General features: G+C 31.8%; 3 protein-coding genes and 1 non-coding gene across 7 annotated transcripts; 2 read left to right on the top strand and 2 right to left on the bottom strand.

Moving 5' to 3' along the window:
- Positions 1 to 823: 823 nt before the first annotated feature.
- LOC107025334 (phosphoglycerate kinase, cytosolic) lies at positions 824 to 3736 on the top strand. The gene is made up of 7 exons (XM_015226117.2): positions 824 to 980; positions 1065 to 1267; positions 1918 to 1995; positions 2086 to 2346; positions 2570 to 2887; positions 3057 to 3215; positions 3316 to 3736. The coding sequence occupies exons 2-7, from the start codon at positions 1073 to 1075 to the stop codon at positions 3508 to 3510; spliced, it is 1206 nt and encodes a 401-aa protein (XP_015081603.1). The 5' UTR covers positions 824 to 980; positions 1065 to 1072; the 3' UTR covers positions 3511 to 3736.
- Positions 3737 to 4084: 348 nt separating this feature from the next.
- On the bottom strand, positions 4085 to 4157 carry TRNAR-CCG. Its single transcript has one exon. It is a non-coding gene; the product is annotated as a tRNA-Arg (tRNA).
- Positions 4158 to 4965: 808 nt separating this feature from the next.
- On the bottom strand, positions 4966 to 10741 carry LOC107026197 (thiosulfate/3-mercaptopyruvate sulfurtransferase 1, mitochondrial). 4 transcript variants are annotated; one of them, XM_015227077.2, is made up of 12 exons: positions 10567 to 10739; positions 10286 to 10477; positions 10145 to 10204; positions 9956 to 10018; positions 9628 to 9752; positions 9385 to 9547; positions 8358 to 8417; positions 7425 to 7483; positions 6766 to 6847; positions 5854 to 5917; positions 5541 to 5608; positions 4966 to 5441 (listed from the first exon to the last, which is right to left on the bottom strand). In XM_015227077.2, exons 1-12 carry the CDS (start codon positions 10654 to 10656, stop codon positions 5340 to 5342), a joined length of 1128 nt encoding a protein of 375 aa, XP_015082563.1. In that variant the 5' UTR covers positions 10657 to 10739; the 3' UTR covers positions 4966 to 5339. The 4 variants fall into 4 exon arrangements, with proteins under 4 accessions (XP_015082563.1, XP_015082565.1, XP_015082564.1 ...); XM_015227079.2 differs by having other exon boundaries at positions 10286 to 10462; XM_015227078.2 differs by having other exon boundaries at positions 10286 to 10465; positions 10567 to 10738.
- An 8569-nt stretch (positions 10742 to 19310) lies between these two features.
- Positions 19311 to 20229, top strand: LOC107024428. Its single transcript, XM_015225411.2, has 2 exons — positions 19311 to 19574; positions 19657 to 20229. The coding sequence occupies exons 1-2, from the start codon at positions 19401 to 19403 to the stop codon at positions 20053 to 20055; spliced, it is 573 nt and encodes a 190-aa protein (XP_015080897.1). The 5' UTR covers positions 19311 to 19400; the 3' UTR covers positions 20056 to 20229.
- Positions 20230 to 21644: the final 1415 nt, after the last annotated feature.

Raw genomic sequence — 21644 nt, 5'->3', positions numbered from 1 at the left:
TCTTTATTTGTTTTCAGCCAATTTTTTTCTTAGGATAAAGCATAAATATGTGTAATATGTATTTATAGCATAAATATGTGTTTGCATAATTGTGCTCCATAACAAACATAAATATGTATATTTCGCTATAAATATACAAAAGAAAACAATTGTATTTAATCTGTTTCTGTATACATATACAAAAGATCAATTGTATAATATGTGTTTATAAAGCAAGAACGAGAAAAATACAAAAGAGAACTGGGCTGGAGAATGTTTGTATTGTATAATTATAAGAGTATAGGACGAAAATAATGTATTTGCATGTGTATATACAATTTTCTTTCGCTTTATACAAACAATTATACATTTCTGTTTGTATAAGAAAGGGAGACGAGGGAGAGACTGGCAAGCAAAATTTGGGATAGGGAAACGCAAATATATGTGTATATACAATTTTCTTTCACTTTATTAAACTAGAGTGGCGAGCTACATTCACCTAGAGAAAGATGAAATAGCAACAATTTGCTATGAGGTACAATTTAATTAATTTGTGTTTATACTCACTCAGTTTCAAAAGAGAATTACCTCCTTTCCTTTTTAATTTGTTTAAAAAAAATGACTTCTTTCTTTTTTCGTTAATAACTATTTACCTGGCATGTTTAGTCACAAATTAAAGAACAATTTTGTACATCAAAAGTTTTATTTATTTTTTTAATCTCCATATTAAATCAAACTAGACTATTTTTTATGAAATGAAGAGAATAATATTTAATTTGGCATTATATACAAATTTTCAAAGGATAATAATTAAAGACACAAATAGAAATGGAAACTAGTGGCCCAAGCCCAAGCACATAATATTGCCCTAAACAATGTGCGCCACGGAAAGGAAAGCGAGTGCGAAGAACGCGCGAGGATATGCCCTATTTACACCAACATTCCAATCACTTGTAGACATCGCACCGATCATAGCATTGAATTCTCCGACGAAATTAACGGTGAGTTTCTGATCATCAGCCATCAGCTCTGATTAGCTCTGTTAAATGATTATTATCTTATACAGACAGATAATGTTTTTTCAGATTGAAGAATGGCGGTGAAGAAGAGTGTCGGATCACTGAAAGAAGCAGATCTGAAAGGGAAGAGAGTATTCGTCCGAGTTGATCTCAACGTTCCATTGGATGATAACTTCAAAATCACTGATGACACCAGAATCCGGGCTGCTGTACCTACCATCAAGTACTTGATGCAAAATGGTGCCAGAGTCATCCTTGCCTCTCATCTTGTAAGCTTCACCCTCTCTTTTCTAAATCTTAGCTATCATTTGGAGGTCCTTGCCCTCTTTCTTTCATTATTTTCATCAAGTCCAGGATAGATATTGCTTGACCGTTGGTTTAAATTCTTAAACATGCATTTGTTCTGCTCTTGTGCATTTTCATTGTGTTAAATGGTTCTTTCTACTGTGGTTTAATTGCTTCTTTCATTTTTGGGAGCCAACTACTATGTCTTAAGGAAGAGCATCATATATATAAGGTTAGAGTAAGAGATTAGAACTCTGGATAAATCAGCATCTACAGATCAAGTTGTTGTGGTTTCATATACTGCTTTTGACAATGAGATGAGTAAACTAAAGAACTTTTCAAGTTGAGTTAGTAGGGGTTGGGCGGGATCTGTCTGAGTGGAACTATAAACATACATATAGAAGAGATATGCTGCACAGCACAATACCAAGCATAAATGGTGCTCTGGTTGTCTCTCTTCCTCGATGAGGAGATCTGATAGCTTCAAAAGATTGAGAAACTAGTTGTGTTACTCTGTTTTGTTAACTCTGGAATTTCACTTGTTGAAAATGCTATTAGGGTTTGTTACTCATTGTCTTTGCATGGCTGAGGAACCCCATATCTGTGTTTTCTCTGATTGTCAGTTTTTTCTCAGGGTCGCCCCAAAGGTGTCACTCCAAAGTACAGCTTAAAGCCACTTGTGCCTAGACTTTCAGAACTATTGGGAATCGAGGTTTGTATGTTGTTCTCTTATTATTCTCTGTTGACTCATTCTTTCTTCTAGTTCAGTTTAAGAATGTTATTATTTGCTGATTTTGCTCAGGTCAAGATGGCAAATGATTCAGTTGGCCCAGAAGTTGAGAACTTGGTGGCTGGACTACCGGAAGGAGGAGTTGTACTTCTGGAGAATGTGCGATTTTACAAAGAAGAGGAGAAGAATGACCCCGAGTTTGCCAAGAAGTTGGCATCTCTTGCAGATTTGTACGTCAATGATGCATTTGGGACTGCTCACAGAGCCCATGCTTCCACGGAAGGGGTTGCTAAGGTCTTGAAACCAGCCGTTGCTGGATTCCTTATGCAAAAGGTACTAATCTAAGATTTCAGGCTGTCAAATAGGAAAGCATTTTCAAAAAATAGAGGTGTTATGCATAGTTCTAGGAAGAATTATTAGTTCAAGGGTTGCTCAATTGTGTTGCATGTATGGATGGTTAATTGTGATTCAGCAGTTACGATACTCTTTCACCGTATTGTGGTTGCCTTTATATTTTTTGTTTTAGTGTCTTACCCTGCATAATCAATGCTTGTAGGAACTTGACTATTTAGTTGGAGCTGTGTCAAATCCACAGAAGCCATTTGCTGCTATTGTTGGTGGTTCAAAAGTATCAAGTAAGATTGGTGTTATAGAGTCACTCTTGGAGAAGGTTGACGTGTTATTGCTCGGTGGAGGAATGATCTTTACTTTCTACAAGGCCCAAGGTTACGCTGTGGGATCATCACTAGTGGAGGAGGACAAACTTGACTTGGCAACATCTCTCATGGAGAAGGCAAAGACAAAAGGGGTATCTCTATTGCTTCCCACGGATGTAGTGATTGCGGACAAGTTTGCTGCTGATGCGAACAGCAAGGTACAACCCTCATCTGTATAAATGTTTTACTAGGTCATTTCCATCTTGAAAAGTAAGAACTAACTGTTATATATGTTTTAACTTTTTTCCTGATGTGGAAGATGAATTCTTTTTGTAGCAGTATCTGTTTTAGGGTCTTGGCTGACTTGGTTTTCTTTGGCACTTTCAGATTGTTCCGGCCTCTGAAATTCCTGATGGCTGGATGGGATTAGATATTGGGCCTGATGCCATCAAGTCCTTTGGCAGTGCCTTGGATACCACCAAGACTATCATTTGGAATGGACCGATGGGTGTGTTTGAATTTGACAAGTTTGCTGCTGGAACGGAGGTATAAAATGGAGAGCTGGTAGATTTAGGAGTTGTTATTCTACTAGGAATATTTCTGGTGATGGTTTGAGATGTCTCACTTTTGCATCTTTTGTTGCCAGGCTATTGCAAAGAAACTGGCAGAGCTTAGTGGAAAGGGAGTGACCACCATAATAGGTGGTGGTGATTCTGTAGCTGCTGTGGAGAAGGTAGGACTTGCAGAGAAGATGAGCCACATATCAACTGGTGGGGGTGCTAGCTTGGAGCTTCTGGAGGGGAAACAACTTCCTGGGGTGCTTGCCCTGGATGACGCCTAAGCAATATATGCTCCTTTTTTTTTTTTTTGCACATTCTGTTAGCTTTCATCTCTGGATTTTAATCTGGAGCGAGTTTGTAAAAGGTGGTGGATCAAACTGTAATAAGCGCTTTCTGGGTACTCTCTCTTGTGATAAGAGAATCTTCCATGGTTGAGATACACTTTGAAATAACTAATGATTACTTTTTCTATATTCGAGCTTATATATGGCCGGAGCTTTTCTCTTACACTATTATGCTTTTCTCTTACACTATTATTGTTTATGTATTCGAGCTTTGTCTATTTGGTTGGTACTAGGAAGGAGGTTTATTCAGATTTACAAGAAACAATATTGCCATTTTCTTTCTAAATAGAAATAGAAAGCCCTGGTTTAGATATAGATGATGGAAGGTAAATTTGCCGTGACCAATTGGAAGGCATCTATGCTTCTTTTGTTGGTGTTTGCGTCTCTTATAAAAAAAAAAGCTGGCTGAAGGATATTGTCAGATGATTTCTTCTTCTATATGAGTGTTTGTTATAGTTGTCCGTCTACTAACTAACTATATGATATAATAAGCCAAAAAACAAGAGAGAACCGATCACGATGGGACTCGAACCCACAATCTCCCGCTCCGGAGGCGAGCGCCTTATCCATTAGGCCACGCGATCACTTGTTTCATCTTTAAACAAACAAATATAAAACAAAAGACTAGTTTCATTACACAATTTATACATACAGGATAATAAAATTTATACAATATATAACTAGAGAGGAGGTTTCTTGACTAGGTGATCTCTCCAAAGACGATAAAACAACATTAAGGTGGAACGGCCTCGGCATCTCAAGTTATTTAGTGGGCTTGAAATAGTAGGTAATTGATCTCCATTAATGTGAAGCTTTGAAATAAGGTCTTCTATTGCTTCCTTATTCACGTCTTCTTCTTCATCATCACTACATGTCGACTTCAAATCATCCTCATTCCCCACTTTTGTTTTCGATGCATTGCCGCCATTGCCCTCGTCAATTTCTTCTTCCACAATACTATTGGCCTTTAAATCATCATTACTGTCCTTCAGTATGCGGTTTTCAGCCATTACTATTATTACTTTTGCAAAGGCTTTCGAATACAAACAAATATATATATTATTGTCAAAGAGACGTTTAACGAAACGGTAGCACTTGGTTTTTGAACGAAAGCGCGCATCTGTTTGCTTGAAACGATGTGACCACTCGCAATTGTGACGATTCATTTTCTTAATTGTTTAGTAAATTCTGATACATTCATCAAATTATTTCTAAATCCAAAAATCATTATATTCGTTTGCGCAACAGATACAAGTCACAAACTGCGCTCATAAATATTGGATACCAAAAATATGAAAAAGAAACAAAATTGAGTGTGGCCTGGAAAAAAAAATACTTAATCCCTTCACTCTTCATATGAAAAATATGCACATGCTTGTTGCTTATGAAAGATCAGAAAAATTCGACTCCTCATCAACTTCAACAACTTGACCAATAATAGTTGGGAAACAATACCTCTAAACTGGCCAATGCACGACTATCTCTTTCTCTCAAAATCAGGTCTCAAGTCCCTAACATAACAATGTTGCAAATAAGTCCTGACAGGATAACAATCCATTGCCAACTCGTCTCCAGACCCTCAAATTTGGCTTCCCGCACTATGAGACTCTGGACATATTTATGTGTCATAACTAACTTTGAATATCATATTGTTTCATTATTCCATGATACAACACCTGCTGTCATATTCACCAACAAGAAATTAAACAGACAAAGTAGACCTTGTAAAGTCATATGTAGAAGCACTTGTTCAAAGCATGTAGAATCTATGCTTCAGATGTGGAGACTGGTACATCTGGATGCCCTCCCCATTCTGTCCACGAACCATCATAGACTGGAACATCAGTCTTTCCAAGTCGATGGAGGCCCTACAAAGATGAACAAAGTTTCAAATCCTCTCTGCGCCATACATTGTGGTCATACAAGGATGGATCATAGGAAAGAGAGAAACAGAGAGTTTCACTAACCAAGGCAAGTATGCAAGCTGTTACTCCAGTGCCACAGGAAGTTACTATAGGTTTGTCCAAAGAGATACCTATAGAAGAATAGGTAATCATACAAGCAATGCTGAAAGTCGGATAATATATTGTATGGTTAAAGATGCCTAAATTATGAGGTTGGATGATATAAATTAACTCTTCATTTCAAAGGGGACGCCTTTTCAAATTTACTATTACGTTTAAACTTGGGACTGTACTAAATCCAATTATTTACATATGCAAATGCTTTACCATTTATCTCCCTGTGCAAGTCCATCAAGCAAGGGGAAGCTGTTCTTACCTTCCTGATCAAATTTTTTCTTGAGCTCTTCATTAGATAATAGTGTCTGAGAACCATCAAGCATCTGTAAGAAATCCCCAAAGTGAACCAGATATGAATATATGATTTCAGAGCTTGATCTAGGAATTAGTCAGAGCAGGGATCAATATTTTTAAAAAAAATTAACATCAGATTAATTACCCTTGGTTATATTAATGGCTTCAACAAATAGTAGAGCTCTACTCATACAGAGTTTAGTCCAGGAATTAAAGAGTAGAGATCAAACATTCAGAAAAAAAGAACAATCTCTATATTTTTGTTGGTAAAAAGAAACAAGAACATGTAAGGAAGCACACACTTAGGCATTAGGTGCAATGTGCAATAGGTGCCCCTCAGGAGGATGAAGATAGGCATGGCTTATTTTTCAAGCATTCTTGTACTCAAACATGAGCAGAAGGTAGGATTCAGTTACCTCGATGTGCTCACAATAACCTTGGAATATATGGAGAGAATGTCTACCAAACCCGTTGAGGACGTTTGGTACAATGGTGGGATAGCCCATGGGATTAGCTATCACCTATATGGGAAAGCTAATCCCACCATTCTAGTGTAAAAATTACATCAGGATTCACAAATAATGCAAAGCAAACGTGGGATAAAGTTAATCCCAAATTCTATACCGGGAGTATTATCCTTATTTAGGGTCTTACACACGGTCGTTGTGGTATTATTGTTAAGGGTGATAGCTTTTAATCACTATCAAGATGAGACAAATCAACTACCTAAATTATCAAAAGGTATCAAATGCCTCAACAAATAATCTAACCAGTTAAATCAAAATCCTTTTCCGTTCCTCTACTGCAGACAGTGGCTTTTAGTAGAGAGAAATTTTGAAAAATCACATCTCTTTGACCAATAATAATAAACCTTTACCTGGGAAAAAGGAATGCACTTGCTCCCAGGTACATGACCACTTCTTATTCCTTTACGAGGCTCTGGTGCAACACCATCAAACCTGAAAGGGGCAAGCAAAAATCAGAACTTCACAATGAATTCAATTGTGTAGAATGAACAATGGATTTTGAATCCATTTTGTATAATACTAACAACAGATACATTATCTTATTTCTAAAAAACCAACAAACATAATGGTTCATTTCATTATAGAGCACAAGTGTACATGTACAGATCTATATCAGCTATGTCCGTAGCCCAACTTATATTGGCTATGTGGTAAATCAGCATCTTGACCATGAACATGCTAGTGTGATGCTACACGCCTCTTCCTAACCTCTTAAATGACGTTGCCAAAAAGATATTACTCATGCGTCATGCCTCTATTTACTCGACATTATTTGACAAGGTGCAGAACCAATATTACTTGCATATAGAACAAATTGTTGAGAGAAATGATCATTTTGAAGTCTTAAATAATGTTGTATTCTAGGCTACACTTCTTAAAGTTTGTGGAACAAGAATTAATAGTATTACTCAAATGACCCATGTGTCATCTCATCAAAACAATATTTGGAAAAAAAAAGTTTAGCTAGTAGTGAATCATTAAGAATTAATTCTCCCACAAACTAAAGTACCTAGCTTTGGATCGAGCATCTATATGTTGATATGTTGTCTCTTCAATGTTCTTCCAAACCTGAAAGTAAAAACGTTACAACTCCGCATCCAAAATTAGAAGCATTGACAAAAAAAAAATCACATATTCAAATGCTGACTAGGGAATGTATATTGACAACAAAAAATTGCATTCGTTTACTGTGGAAAGTGAATCAGAAATTTCAATCTACTTGAAAAATCTAGCAGACAGCAGAAAAATTGTCAGTTGGACTACCACCCACTTATAAAACCATTAGACCTAAGTGTTGTACAAAGATCCACTAAAGAAACTCCAAAAACCATGGCCCAGATTTACTTCCAAACGTCATGGAGTTTTACATCTCATTCAAGGGAAGTAGACAAAGGCTGATCTAGGATTGAAGTTTATAGGTTCTGACTTCTGAGCTAATTTTTGTTTTGTTTTCTGGGTTCTGAATAAATTATTTGTACATATTAAATGAATCTTTTAAAATAAATATAAGGTTTGAGCCAATGTTATCAGGTTCTGCCATAGCCACCACTATGGCTCCATCCTTGGAAGTAGATGTGTTTTTTGTTGGCTGAACCTAGTTGTACAAAAGATCCAAGGATTAATGAGCACACTTGCAATTTGAAACACACTACATTACAATTTGTAAGTTTTGTGCATGCTCCATCTGTTCCTAGACCTACCATCAGTTTTAAATTGCACCGTGATAGGAACTAATGTTTTTTTTTTTTACAAAGGTAACAGTTTTGTGTATTCACTTCACAGCACTCAATCACATTAGTTCCTATGATGTTATAGGAACTAATGTGATTGAGTGCTGTGAAGTGAATTCAACTTCAATATTGATTTCCATGCCATTAGCTCCAGTTCAAAGGCATATGGTTACAAAGCTTCTGACAAAAGCTGCAGGAGAAAGCACACCAACCTGATTAAGGGTCCAGACGAGATGTGGTTGAAATTTGGTCAGAAAGGTAATAGGTGCAACCTGCAAACAAGTTCTTATGGTAATATTAAGTAATACATATTTGTAGCAGAATTAATCTAGATAGAAGGTTTGTGGTGATATTAAATTAATAAAATGAGGCTCTTAATTTCCGCCGTCGAAAAAGTACTTGAAAAGACATGTAGCGTGTCATGCCTAAGTATAGGACACCTCAATCCCTCCCTCGCTCACACACCCCACCTCTCCTGGAAACAATAAAGCATTTGTGTCGGGGGAAACTCTCAATAATCAAATTGTTACTCTACAGAAAAGAATAAAGTATAAAAGAAAGAGGACACTGTCAAATTGATTACTTGTTTTAGTGCTTCACCTCATAACAAAATCTTAAGTTCCTTGAAACTCCTTTTGGCACTGTGCACCACAATCATGAAAGAAAAAGGATTTATTGAACTTCTACCACATAACCAGCAGAGAATCAGTGGCTGCCTTTAATCCTGTGTTGAGACTTTTGTCTCAACGTATCTACATTTGGTAACATATCCTTCATAAAGTTTCCGGCGATCCAACTTAACAAGTGGATAAATGCATCAGCATTTTCAACTTTATTTGTTCGTATGTACAGGCAGCAACTTCTCTTTTATTTTTCAAAATAAAACCATGACCTGTCCTATTGGATTTCTCCTTATCAAGATAGAACCATATTTAAGAAAACAGTTATCTCATTGAAGTTCTTACAGAGACCTTTTTTTGAAACCCGAGAAATCCCTGAGGGTTGTGGACTATACTTTGAACTCAGTGACGTGTGACTCAAATGACGCTCTGTGCTCGTACCAATGGACCAAAAGCCCCGGGGGCATTTTTGCACAGAGATCTTGCCACCACTAAATTCAAGTCCTATTGCTTTAACACTGCCATGCTAACAAGGTTGTCGAAAGATACTTTGTTGTAGCAATTTTCTGTTTTTAAGATACACACAAGTGAAGCTCACAAGAAATAAGCATTTACTTACAGCCTGTCGTTGATATACTTTCTCTATTGCTTCACTGGCAGCGCTAGCTTTCAAAATTGCGTCACCAGATGCACTGGATTCGACATCATATCCAGAAGCACGCCATCTTGGCAAGCCACCATCTAGAACCCAAACTCTGTCATGTCCAAAAACTCTAAACATCCTGATTATCCATTTTGTAATTTGTTAGTCATTTCGTACAAAATGAGCATATCTGTCTTTTGCAGTAATCAGTTAACTCACCACCATACACGAGCTGCACTAAAGATTCCCTTCCCATCATAGACAACAACCCCATCTTTGTTCTCAATTCCAAGAGCAGATACAGCAGCAGCAAATGCTTCTTCAGATGGCAGCATATGAGGCAACTGATATCATAAACAGAGAAATAAAGCCTTTTATATGGCAAAAAGATGTCGTGATCAATCTCAAAAGCATCTTATGGTATAGATACTGTAGAACCAGATGAGTTCAAATGAAAAAAGGACGGACGGTGCCGCCAGAGAAAGTAGATGTTACATTATTAAGCAAATTATTCTTAAAAGAAGAAATAAGTTTGAACAAGTCTTACATTTGTAGTACGATCGGATATACCATCTACATCAAAGAAGAGTGCTCCAGGAATATGTGCAACCTGTTAAAATAGAAGGATAGAGAGTTGAGCAAATGATGAAATATTTCAATCTATGAACAAAAGCAATGCAGGCATTTGAATGAGTTTTTCCATCAAGTGAGAATAAAGTAGTTCCATTTATACAACCTGATACTCTTGAAGAGGATTTCTCTGCTCGTTTGGCATGTACCAAGATGCATCCAGTACCTTAATGAAAACGAAAACGAAAATGGAAAATTCTAAGCATACAATTGAGCAGCCTGGAAGAAGGAAGGTTCAATCAGACACCTTTATATGAGGCTGTTTAAGGTTTGCGTGGAGCCAGTCAACAGAAACAACAGGTTCATTAGAGGAAACAGATTGTGTTGAGAATGTTGCGAGCCTTGATGAATTCATGCGACATGTAACAGAAGCCACCAGCTTGTAAGAGAAATAGGTTGGTGCAGATTGGCAGTAGAATGTTTTCTTCTGATTGAATGACTACAAGAAATTAGTAACAATCTAGAGGCAAAGTATTGAGTAAAGTTGTGCGCAATCCATACATATAAAAATCAAAATTGACAACTTACAGAAGAAAACAATTGGGGCTGCTTTGTGGAGAGTAAGAAAGTGGAAGACTTGAGAAGAGACAGAGACCTTGATAATATCCCCGACGCCATTTTCTTCTTATCAACTCACTCCGCCGCCGTGCCGTCCTATAAACTTCCACAAAATCACAGAAATAGGTCCTTAACTATGCGAATACATATCAAAATGGTCCCTTAATCATATACTCTTTTAATTATTCAAAAATTTGTCTTTAACTTTGATCCATTAACTATATATATATACACACTTTAGTCCCTTAACTATACTAATATTTAAGTATTCAAAAACTTATCAGGCTTGATTTTATTCTATTTTTTAATATAAAATAGCTTAACTTCATATAAATAGAATTCATGTCTAATAAATTAAATCTTTTAGCAATTCTTTCATTTTTTTCTCTACTTCTCCACTTCATATTCTTCAAATTAACCTTATGCGAAGAACCTTAACATTAACGATTCAAAAGTAAAGAAAATATAAATCATAAATTTATTCAATACAGGATAAAGTGAATCATATTTATTGCTACTAATAACTTGAATATGATAAATTTTATTATAAAAAGAAAATAAAGTATTTCCCGTTTAATTTTTCAAAGTTTATACTTCAACGACTTCATTGAGAGGATTTTGTTTGATTTTTCGAAATTGAAATTTATAAAATGGTATATTCGTAATTTTTTTAAATAGATCAATTGTATTATTCTATTCATTTTATTTTAGGTAAAGAATTTGAGTAAGTTCAATAAAATCCACACTAATTAAAATATTCAAGTGTGACTTCAAGTCATTAAATAATTATATGCTTAATAAAACTAGGATTTATATCTTGTTTTCTCATTAATTTTATTTTGAATCATAAACGTTATTATTTTTTTTATATCAGTAGTTTGAAGAAAAAAGAATGGAATAGGGAAACAACTTTAAAAATGAATTAACAATTTAATTTCACGAATATTTCTATTAGTATAAACTTAAGTTATTTATATTAAAAAAAATGAACAAAGACCAAACTTGACAAGTTTTTAAATACATAAAGGACTAAAATCGATAACTTTATAATTAAGAGACTAAAGTTGATAAGTGTATAGTTAAGGAACCAAAGCTAAGAAGTTTTTGAATTGTTAAAGGGTTATATATGTTAACTGTATAGTTAAGGGACCATTTTAGACTTACTCAAAACTATTTTTGTCATATTTCTCTATAAACTTCCCCCATCTTTTTCCCCTTTCACTTTGGTCACATATTTTTACCTTATATATAAACATATGCTCCTGTTTTATTTTATTTTATTTTTCATAACAACGGAGTAGTAACTCTTCTTTTTTTAGAAAAAAAAAAATCTCAATTTTAGATACTGACATAATTTTAGTTCTAAAAAAGCTACACTATTTCAATTAAATATCATAGGAAGTCAATGTGAGAAAGTAAAAAATAATAGAAATAACTTTTTATTACAATCATAAATAAATAAATTATACTCTCCTTATTCAATCTTATGCTTAATTGAGTCAATTAAATGACCCGCGGCCCCTCAATTATCATCATTTCCCTATACATATATGAGTATATCTTTAGATTGAATATTAAACACAGGTTGGTTACTTTTTTGATATGATGAAAATAATGTCAACCCCAACTTATAAGATGAAATGAATTAGAGCTTCAACAGTATTCCCACAGACATGTGGAAAAAGTAGACTATTTTAGCTTAGGCTTGTATGTATATCTTTGTGCCCAAGCCCAAGGTCCATATTGAAGTAATTGTAGGCTTAATTCGTGTCACACCATGATCATTTCATTAATTCACGTGTTGGGAAATTTTATGTTCATTCCTAACAATATACTTAATATATGCCTTCATTTTATCTATTGCTTGTTTGATCATCAAACAAAAATATTACAATTTTTTGAGTTAGCTATAATTTGCTATGTATATGGAAATGAACGATATCATGTATACGTATACATTTTGGATTTAGCAAGTTTTTAGTATTAATTATTTATTACTCCTAGAAGAAGAAGAAAAAAAAATGTGCTAGTCACTCTTGTAGGCTAAATAACGCAACTTGAATTTGTGTTAGATATGCATATCGATGTTGGGTTTGCTTTTTTCCCTTAATTTTTATATATTGTTTTCTTTATGTTAAGAAACAAGGAAAAAACGACAGTCCTTAAAGATAGATTTATCCACTGAATTTGTCAAATAAAAAATTAAGTTGTACTTGTACGTATCAATTTCATTCTAACTAATCAAGTGCATAATTATTAATTACTCTATTACTGTTTTTGACAACCAACACGCTAGTTATACTTTAAAAATAGAAAGAAAAAAATTATTTTTCAATTGCACTAATTATATCAATTTCGTTCTAACTAATCAAATAATCGTGTATTGATTGATGTGTATTAATCTCTATCTAGTAGCTAATAGAAGATACTAGTAATATTAAAGTTAAATATTCCCTCCTTTCAAAATTATTCACGCATATCGTAAGTCAATTTAATTAATTTTAAAAGATAAATAGATCACATTAATTCGATATTTTAAACAAAAAAATCAGATATTCTAAAACAATATGAAAAGTACTATAAATTACAATTTTTTACATATTAATATGATGAAAAAATACATCTTAAAATGATAGTCAAATTTTTTATAATTTAACTCTAAAAATAGAAACCATGACAACTAATACCGAACGAAGAGAGTAATTATTTTGTGTCTCAACAGAAACAAAATAAAAATATATAGTATTTTTCAGTAAGAGGTTGGGGTTTAATTAATACTAGGCATTAGTGTCTGTGTAGCTTAGACACCTAATTATTCATTTTGAAAGTATGTGAACCACTTTTGGCATTCATTTTCAAAAAGTGGCTGAGATGCTTATGAGGAGGGTCTAACATGATTTCAATCAACTCAATATTACTATCCAATCCAATCCATGATTAATATTTAGACTTGAAATTATCTCATCAACTTGGCGACAGGTAGAGGAGGAAGAGCTAGACTTTTTTTGCTTCTTCTTTCTCATGAATTAATTGCCATGTGAAGTTGATGACGAATCTGCTTCATTAAGTCCTACTTGTTTCCAAAAGGTTTGGTGCAATTTGATGTCCTCTTCTTGAGGGGTGAAATAATTAAGTGATACAAGGGATGTCAAAGTTTGCTCTAATTTGAGGCATGAATTCAGATTAGTTAAATTTCAAAGTAACAAAACTTACTCATGACAAATTTTATATCAAAAGATTTAACGTGTCATAATTAAATAATTGATAAAAGTAAAAAAAATTATAATAATTAACCATGTCAATGAGAAATCTATCTATCTATTTATCTATCTATCTATCTATATATATATATATATATATATATATATATATAATAAGATGGACATTATTAGTTTGGTGTATATATTTAACGCAAACAATTTTATGGACACACTGAAAAAAATGGAAAACGACGTGGTTAGGCAAATTTATACTACTTAATTACTCATCAGAGTTATAGTTTGCTATGATTAGCACTCACGACTAACATTATACATTAATTACGTGAGTTGACTTTGACTTTGTATAATTAGCCACATTTGTATATGTATAATTCGCCAGAATATACAAATACATATATATAATATACAATTATCTAATCGATAATACATATACACTTCACCTCTCTCCCACTCTCTACTCTCTCGCTCGCCTCTCTCCTCCCTCTCCCTATCTCTCTCGCCTTTCTCCTCTCTCTGTCAATCTCGCTTGCCATATGTACAAAAGCATATGTATAATATACAATTATCTAACCGATAATACATATACAATTCGTCTCTCTCTCACTTTGTGCCCTCTCTCACTCACCTCTCTCACAATCTCCCAATCTCGTTCGTCATACATACAAATACATATGTATAATAAACAATTGTCTAACCGATATACATATACAATTCACCTCTATCCCACTTTTAGCCCTCTCTCTCTCGCTTCTCGCCATAACATGTAACTACAAATTGTAATTATCAAACTATAGCTATAGAGAGTAATTTTTGAGTGGCTATATGTGAAAGTTCCCTAAAAAAACCTCAAGATAAATTAGTTGGGCCTTAACCTCCTTAGAGATCGAAAATAAAAAATAAAAAGACTCCAAAACCCGCTATGTACCTCTAAATACTCATTGGAAAAATTAATTGATGTAGTAGCTTGCTATCGCATTAGATAAGTCTGATGTGGCGAGATGTTTAAGAACATTGACATGAATAACCTCTCTTATGAAATATCACATGTGACACTAAATTAATATCACACCTTTACCAACATTATTACATAAATTTGATTGATTTGGATACACAATGAACAAAGGAAAATAAAAAGGTCGCAACAATATACTGTTCATTTTGATAAAAGAAGTCCATGCATATTAGATGATCTGTGATTCCTTAAATACTTAACATTTTTAGTCGAAGAATTAAATATATATATATATATATATATATATATATATATATATATAAAAGTATATTACTGTTAAAACACTTGCTGATTTGAATTGTTAGTGAAATTTCTCAAAATATATAAGTAAAGGGTGCAGAGAGTGTGCCCTAATGATTGAACAATTCTTATGGACACAAAAACAATTGTCGATTGAACTCATAAATAAATATAATAAGATTGAAAATGGGAGTTTGTTTAAAGTGAGTGGTAGTGGCCAGTGGGAGTAACATATAAATGCTATATATGATCCATTAAATGCAAAAATCTTAAAAGATAGGATAGGAGGAGTATTCAATTAATTGATCCGTAGAAGAAGTTTTTGTAGCTCTCACCATTTAATTTCTTGATTTATTAATTGACACAACACAAGGAAGGTGAACCTATGCAACTCACTATTCAACCTTCAATAAACATCCAATATATACATAAAACGAGTGATCATTTTCAAAGTTATAACATTTGTATTCAAGGTCATGTGGACTAATTGTTAATGAAAAAGTCCAACCAAATATTATCAGATTTTATATTGTTATCGATAAATATAGTGGTGAAAAAAGAACATATAGACACATCGACCAACTAAAGTACATATATATATGTTTGTCTATCTTATTATATATATTGGGTGATCTCGTACCATTCATGCTTTTGTTATGTGTAATCATTTTTAAGTTTCTCGACATATATTAGTAACCCTAAGATCGCATCAATAAAAACTACTCCTATAATTATAAATCTGTTTTTGATTTTACTCAACGATGTACTATAACCAGGAACGTCCACATAATGAATAGTACAACATGAAATATTTTGTAGGAAAAATAAATAAAAATGGCAATGTATTGCAAGTGTGAAATTAGTTGGAATTCAAATACTCTACAATTCTAGTAGGGCTTAAGCTAACAGTAGCCATGGTGCAGCATCCGTGCATATACAAAGAGAGTCACATGTTTTCTTTTTTTCATTATAATATTGAGGGAGCCATTTCAAGGGAAACAATATATTGAGATATTTAACCTGTTAAAAGTAAAATTTAAAAATTCTTTGGGTGATTACTTTTTAATAAATAGTTATTAATTTTTGTAACTTTTATTCTATTTACCAAATACTATTTATAGCAATAACATAATAAACTTGAACTATGTATAAAAAAAATTATACATGCAATATCAATATATTCATGGCGTTTTAAAATATATTATGGTTGTTTGATGAGAAATTAACATAGTGTATTTAAGTGTATTGAAATGTGTCATAAATTGTACTACTCCCTTCATCTTATTTTATATGTCATCACATTTTATAAATAGGTATTTTATAATACTTGTTATTTCATAAAATCAATGCATAAATTACCAGATTGTTCCTTTTTTTACCTTTGTGAGTTATTAGTTTTGAAAATATTTATTTGACCAACTTAGTAAGATAAGTAAATGATTCATGTTCATTGATTAAATTAATTAATCAAAATAATTTAATTCATATTAATTGATTGAAAACTTGAGTTCAAAAAAATTAAATAAAGGTAGAAGAGTAAAGTTACATAAAAAAAAGTGTCATATAAAATGGGACTGATAGATATTATCTATCATTAAACATGCACTCCTCATTCCTTTTTATATGTCATTCCTTTCTATAAATAGTTGGATCATAATAAATATTTTATAAAAATTATGCATATTTTGCCTATTATACTCTTGATAAAGTAGTTAATTAATCTTGAAAATATATTAATCATTTATGATGAAGTTGACTTAAGAAAACATTAAATAAAGGTAGAAGGGTAAAATTATATTATTTGTTAATGTAAATGCAAAGGAAAATGGTGATATATATATATATATATATATAGTTAAGTGAGAAAAGCATATTACTTTAGATGATAGATATTTTTTAAATATAATGTATTTATATATTTCGTATAAAATTTATGACTTTTATATCAAACTAGTAAAATAACAGGATGGATTAATAATACTAATCAAGTTATCATCAAATATTTTAAATTTATATATTATATAGAGATTCACCCAAGATATTGGTGAGTAATGGGTACATAATTGGCAAAAAGAAAAGTCAGAAGTAGAGAGTAATATTAATGGCACACGCAAAACAAAGTCAAAGAGTATTTGAAGCGATTTACAATTTGCAATTTGCAACCCATGATCATCCACATATGTGTTTAACAACTTAATTTATTTATTTCACACCATATATTTGAGACGAGGTAGGGGCTTGCAATTCTTTTTTTATTGAAAATTTCCTCGTCTCATTGATGTTGAATCATTAGTTTTGTGTATTGTTAATTTAGTATGAATTTTATGATGTTTTGTACTTAACCATTTTAATCGTCAAACATGTGTAATCACTTAAAATTTATTAAATATAAATTTATAAAGTTGTTCAAATTATATTAAATTAATAAATATATTATTATAAATAAATATTATAGATTTCCAACTGAATTAAACGTCTTATAGAGTCCTATAAAATTTTAATATATACAACATATACATCTACATTATTAACAACCAACGTGATTATGATTTATATGTGCTGAATTAACTTCTACTTCCTTTATTTATTTGGTGTTCTAAAACTAAAATTTAAAAATTACTCTTTTCTTTTTTTATCCTCATTATTAAATATTAAATAAAATACTCATATCAATTATTACTTAATTATTAAACTTAATTATTACTTCTGAAGGAACGAGTAAAATTTTAAAAAATACTCATATTGAGAAGTCCTCTTTCAACTTTAAAGTATATATGGACGTGAAGTAGTGTAATTAATGTACCGTTTATTAAGATTTTAATGAATCCCAACAAAAAAAAATTATTTGTAACTCCCTAGATAAAATGTACGGACAATATATATGTTTTTTAAAGACATAGCTTCCACGTCAAAGTCTTTTTTCTTCTATTTCATTTGAAAAGAAAATGGGTCAGAAAATTTTATTAATGGTAAAATAAATATGATATTATATCTTTTTAAATATTTTTATATTTTTAATTTTAATACTTTTTAATTAAAAATAGAAAAATAATCAGTTTATTTTCAAATATAAAAAAGATATTATAACTTTTTAAAATGTTAAATTTTTAATCAAATTCTAAATAAATTTTCTAATTATTTAGTACTATTGGTAAAGTTATCTCGTAAAGGAGTAATTTATTCCTAAAAATAAAAAAATTCAGTATTAATTTTATGGAGCTCTTACACACATACCAAGATATTGGTTTGGTGGTAAATGCAAATATATAATCAAATTAGTGCATTTACAAGATTTTGGACCTGAAAAAAGAAGTTTACTGTTTCTTTCATGTTTCGTTATTTAAAAAAAAAATTGTGTAGGTAGGTAGGTATTTTGTCCTTGAAAATACGAGTTTCTTAATAGTTTTTGTCAATTAATAAAATTGTTGCATAAATGAAGCTATTTTCTCTATGAAAGTTATTAAATGATATTTGGATTAACTTAAAAGTTAATAAAATATAGTGTATTTTATTTTTTGATTTTTGAAATATTTGACAAATATAAAAATAACTTAAAATAAATTAAAAGTGTTTAACAAAGTTAAAAATAAATTAAAAATAAAAAATAGGTCTCTCCTATTTATTACTTTTAGACTTAAAAGTCATTTATATTTGATTTTTTATTTTTTGCATTATTATTATATTTAAGTCAATCCAAATGTTCTTAGATCTGAAAGTAAACATTTTATCAACATAAATAAATTAAGTAATGAATTAAAATAAACTAATTTATTGAAAAAATAATTGACTTTAAGAGAATAATTACTCACTTAATTTCAAATTAATTGAATTATTGAGATATCATACACCTTTAAGAAAAGAAGACTAATGTCAGACTTTTATATTTACCTTTATTAATTATTGTCAAATTTAATAACTAATTTTGATATTTATAATATTTAAAGGATAAAATTTGAAAATTATAAAAAAAAATTGTTGATTTTAAAAATGAAAAAGATGTGAATAAAAATGTTAAGTTATGATAAATAAATTTATAATGATGAGAAATGAATGGAGAAAGGGTGTTAAGGAAGAAATAAAAGCAGAGGTGGTGGGAAGAGTCGGAGTCCCATTTTAGCATTTATTGCCTCCATTACTGACGGTGACGGCCTTTTCCCTCCCTCCAAATCCCATTAATTACACATAATGCCAATCAACAATCTTTTTATTATAATAAATAGTATATATATATACATACAATCCCTACTTACTACTACCCTTCTTTTTCAAAAAAAAAAAAAAGTATCAATCCCTTTTGTTTCTTTATCTAAGGAAGGAAGAGGAAGGAATCAATGGCGGCTGAAGTTAGTTTTGTGGTTCGGATTATGAACGGCAGTAGCGATTCGTCTTCATCACCGGCTCTAATTACAAAGGACTTGCTCGGAGGTTGCCGCTCCCTTGATTCTAAGGAATTGGACCTTGATTTGCAGGTTCCTTCTGGATGGGAAAAACGCCTCGATCTCAAGGTACTAGTCGAAACCCTCTTGTATTTATTAGTAATTGCGATTTTCCATTTACATTGTGTTTGTTGATTTTGCAAAAACACAGTCAGGAAAAGTATATCTACAGAGGTCTTTGCAACAAAAAACCATTGGAAAGCTTCAAGACCTTAATTTCCCTCCTACATCAAAGCTCTTTGATGAACCTAACTTAGACCTAAAACTGCTTCCTTCATCGCCAAGTTATCCGAGTGTATGCACCTTGGAAAAAGTGAAATCTGCTCTGGAGAAGGAAACAACGCGGAAGCGTTCAATATCATCATCAAATTCCTCATCCTCAGGGAAGGAGGATACAGAGGAGCACACATCCAATTCTTTCGCTGCTGGATGTCCTAGTTGCCTGCTTTATGTGCTAATAGCAAAGAACCATCCTAAATGCCCTCGTTGCCATACCATCGTTCCATTACCTCTACCTATCAAAAAGCCTAGGATTGATCTCAACCTATAATCATTCAACATTTAGATTTCTTTTTCTTTTTCTTTTGTAAAGATGTAATATTATAATACATGTTCCTCAAGGATAAATGCATGCGTCGTTACTATACATACGCTCTTGAATAACAAACTTTCTGATTGCACAACAGTCAAGTCATGAATTGAATGTACAAACAGATTTGCCTTCCATCACTCGCTTAACAACTATATGTTTGGCATTATTATTATTATTACAGTGTAAGTTTTCTTCTTCTATTGCTTAAACGCAAGAAAACAGAGTGCTGGGTTTGAGGGAATTGAAATTTGACTAATCGGAGTTAGAATTTTGAATTTACAGTAAAAGTTTGTGTTAGAATTTTTCAGTTTATATTACAGGTATCGAACAAAACGATCCTGAGTGGAGTAATAAGCAGATCATCGTTGGACTTATCAATTTGGTTATTGTGAATTGTGGGTTATACAACTCTCTCATTAATCTATTAAGCATTAAAAATGCAAACAAAGAATGGTCAATTTTTTATTTGAAAATGTTCTTATACTTTTTTCTGTTGTGACTTTGTTCGAAAGATTTGGCTTTCTGATTTTTATTGGCAAATTTATTGCAATGGAATTCTAACAATAGCATGGCCTAAATTGAAAGAGTTTTTATTGCCAACTTAAATAACTAGTCCTATTGAAACAGAGTATAAATGATGATGGAGATTTTATGGTCAATTGTTTAATCAATGATATACACCTTTCATACTTTAAATACAAATACCTAATTTCTCAGAAAGAGCCAAACTACTATTCCTTCAATTAAATTCCTTTGAATTTTATCTCCTAGTAACTTTCTTAAATGTTGAAATCAGTATGAAAATAAAAATAATGCTAATAAATCAATGCTATTGAAATGGATAAATTTTCTTTTTCTTTCTTTTTTTAATAATACGTACGACTACATGGTTAAATAAAAAAAAACAAATTGAGATTGATTGATATTTGTGGAAAAAGAGATGGAGTGTAAAAAAAGTTAAAAGCATAATTATGAGTGGATGAAACTTAAAGTCAGAATACATAAATGGAGTTGCAATTGATGTGGGATAATAAAAGCATTCTACTTCAAAAAACATTAAATGGAGGTATCCAACTGCATTTAGAGCTGATGACTTAATTGCTTCTTTAGTTGAACTAATTAATTGCCACATTTACTATTCTTTTTCAATTTTGCACCTAACGATCATTTAATACATTATATCAAAATCTTACGTCTTTTAAAACCTCACACCTACTCCCTACCTTCTAATTTCTCATCATCTCAAATCTTTTCTTTTCTTTTTCTTCATATTTTTCACATTCTATTTTTTCTTCTACTTTCTGCAAATTGCTGCATTTAATTGATTTATTTGCCAAATGAAATTTGGTCTGTCTTCAGCTAATCAGTCAAAACTGTATTAAGTAGGCCGTGAATTTCTGCATTTATTATAATGGAGTAAATCCTAATGAATCTCTTTGACTTTTTAGAGTTTTAACATAAAAATATTTCTTCACTTTTTAGAGTTATCTTCATGAAGAATCTCATGATCATGACATCACCTAAATTTTATTTTTTTTTTAAAAAAA

The sequence above is a fragment of the Solanum pennellii genome, chromosome 7 (assembly GCF_001406875.1).
Source record: "Solanum pennellii chromosome 7, SPENNV200".
Lineage (NCBI taxonomy): Eukaryota > Viridiplantae > Streptophyta > Magnoliopsida > Solanales > Solanaceae > Solanum > Solanum pennellii.
This window is presented reverse-complemented; position numbering and strand designations above follow the sequence as displayed.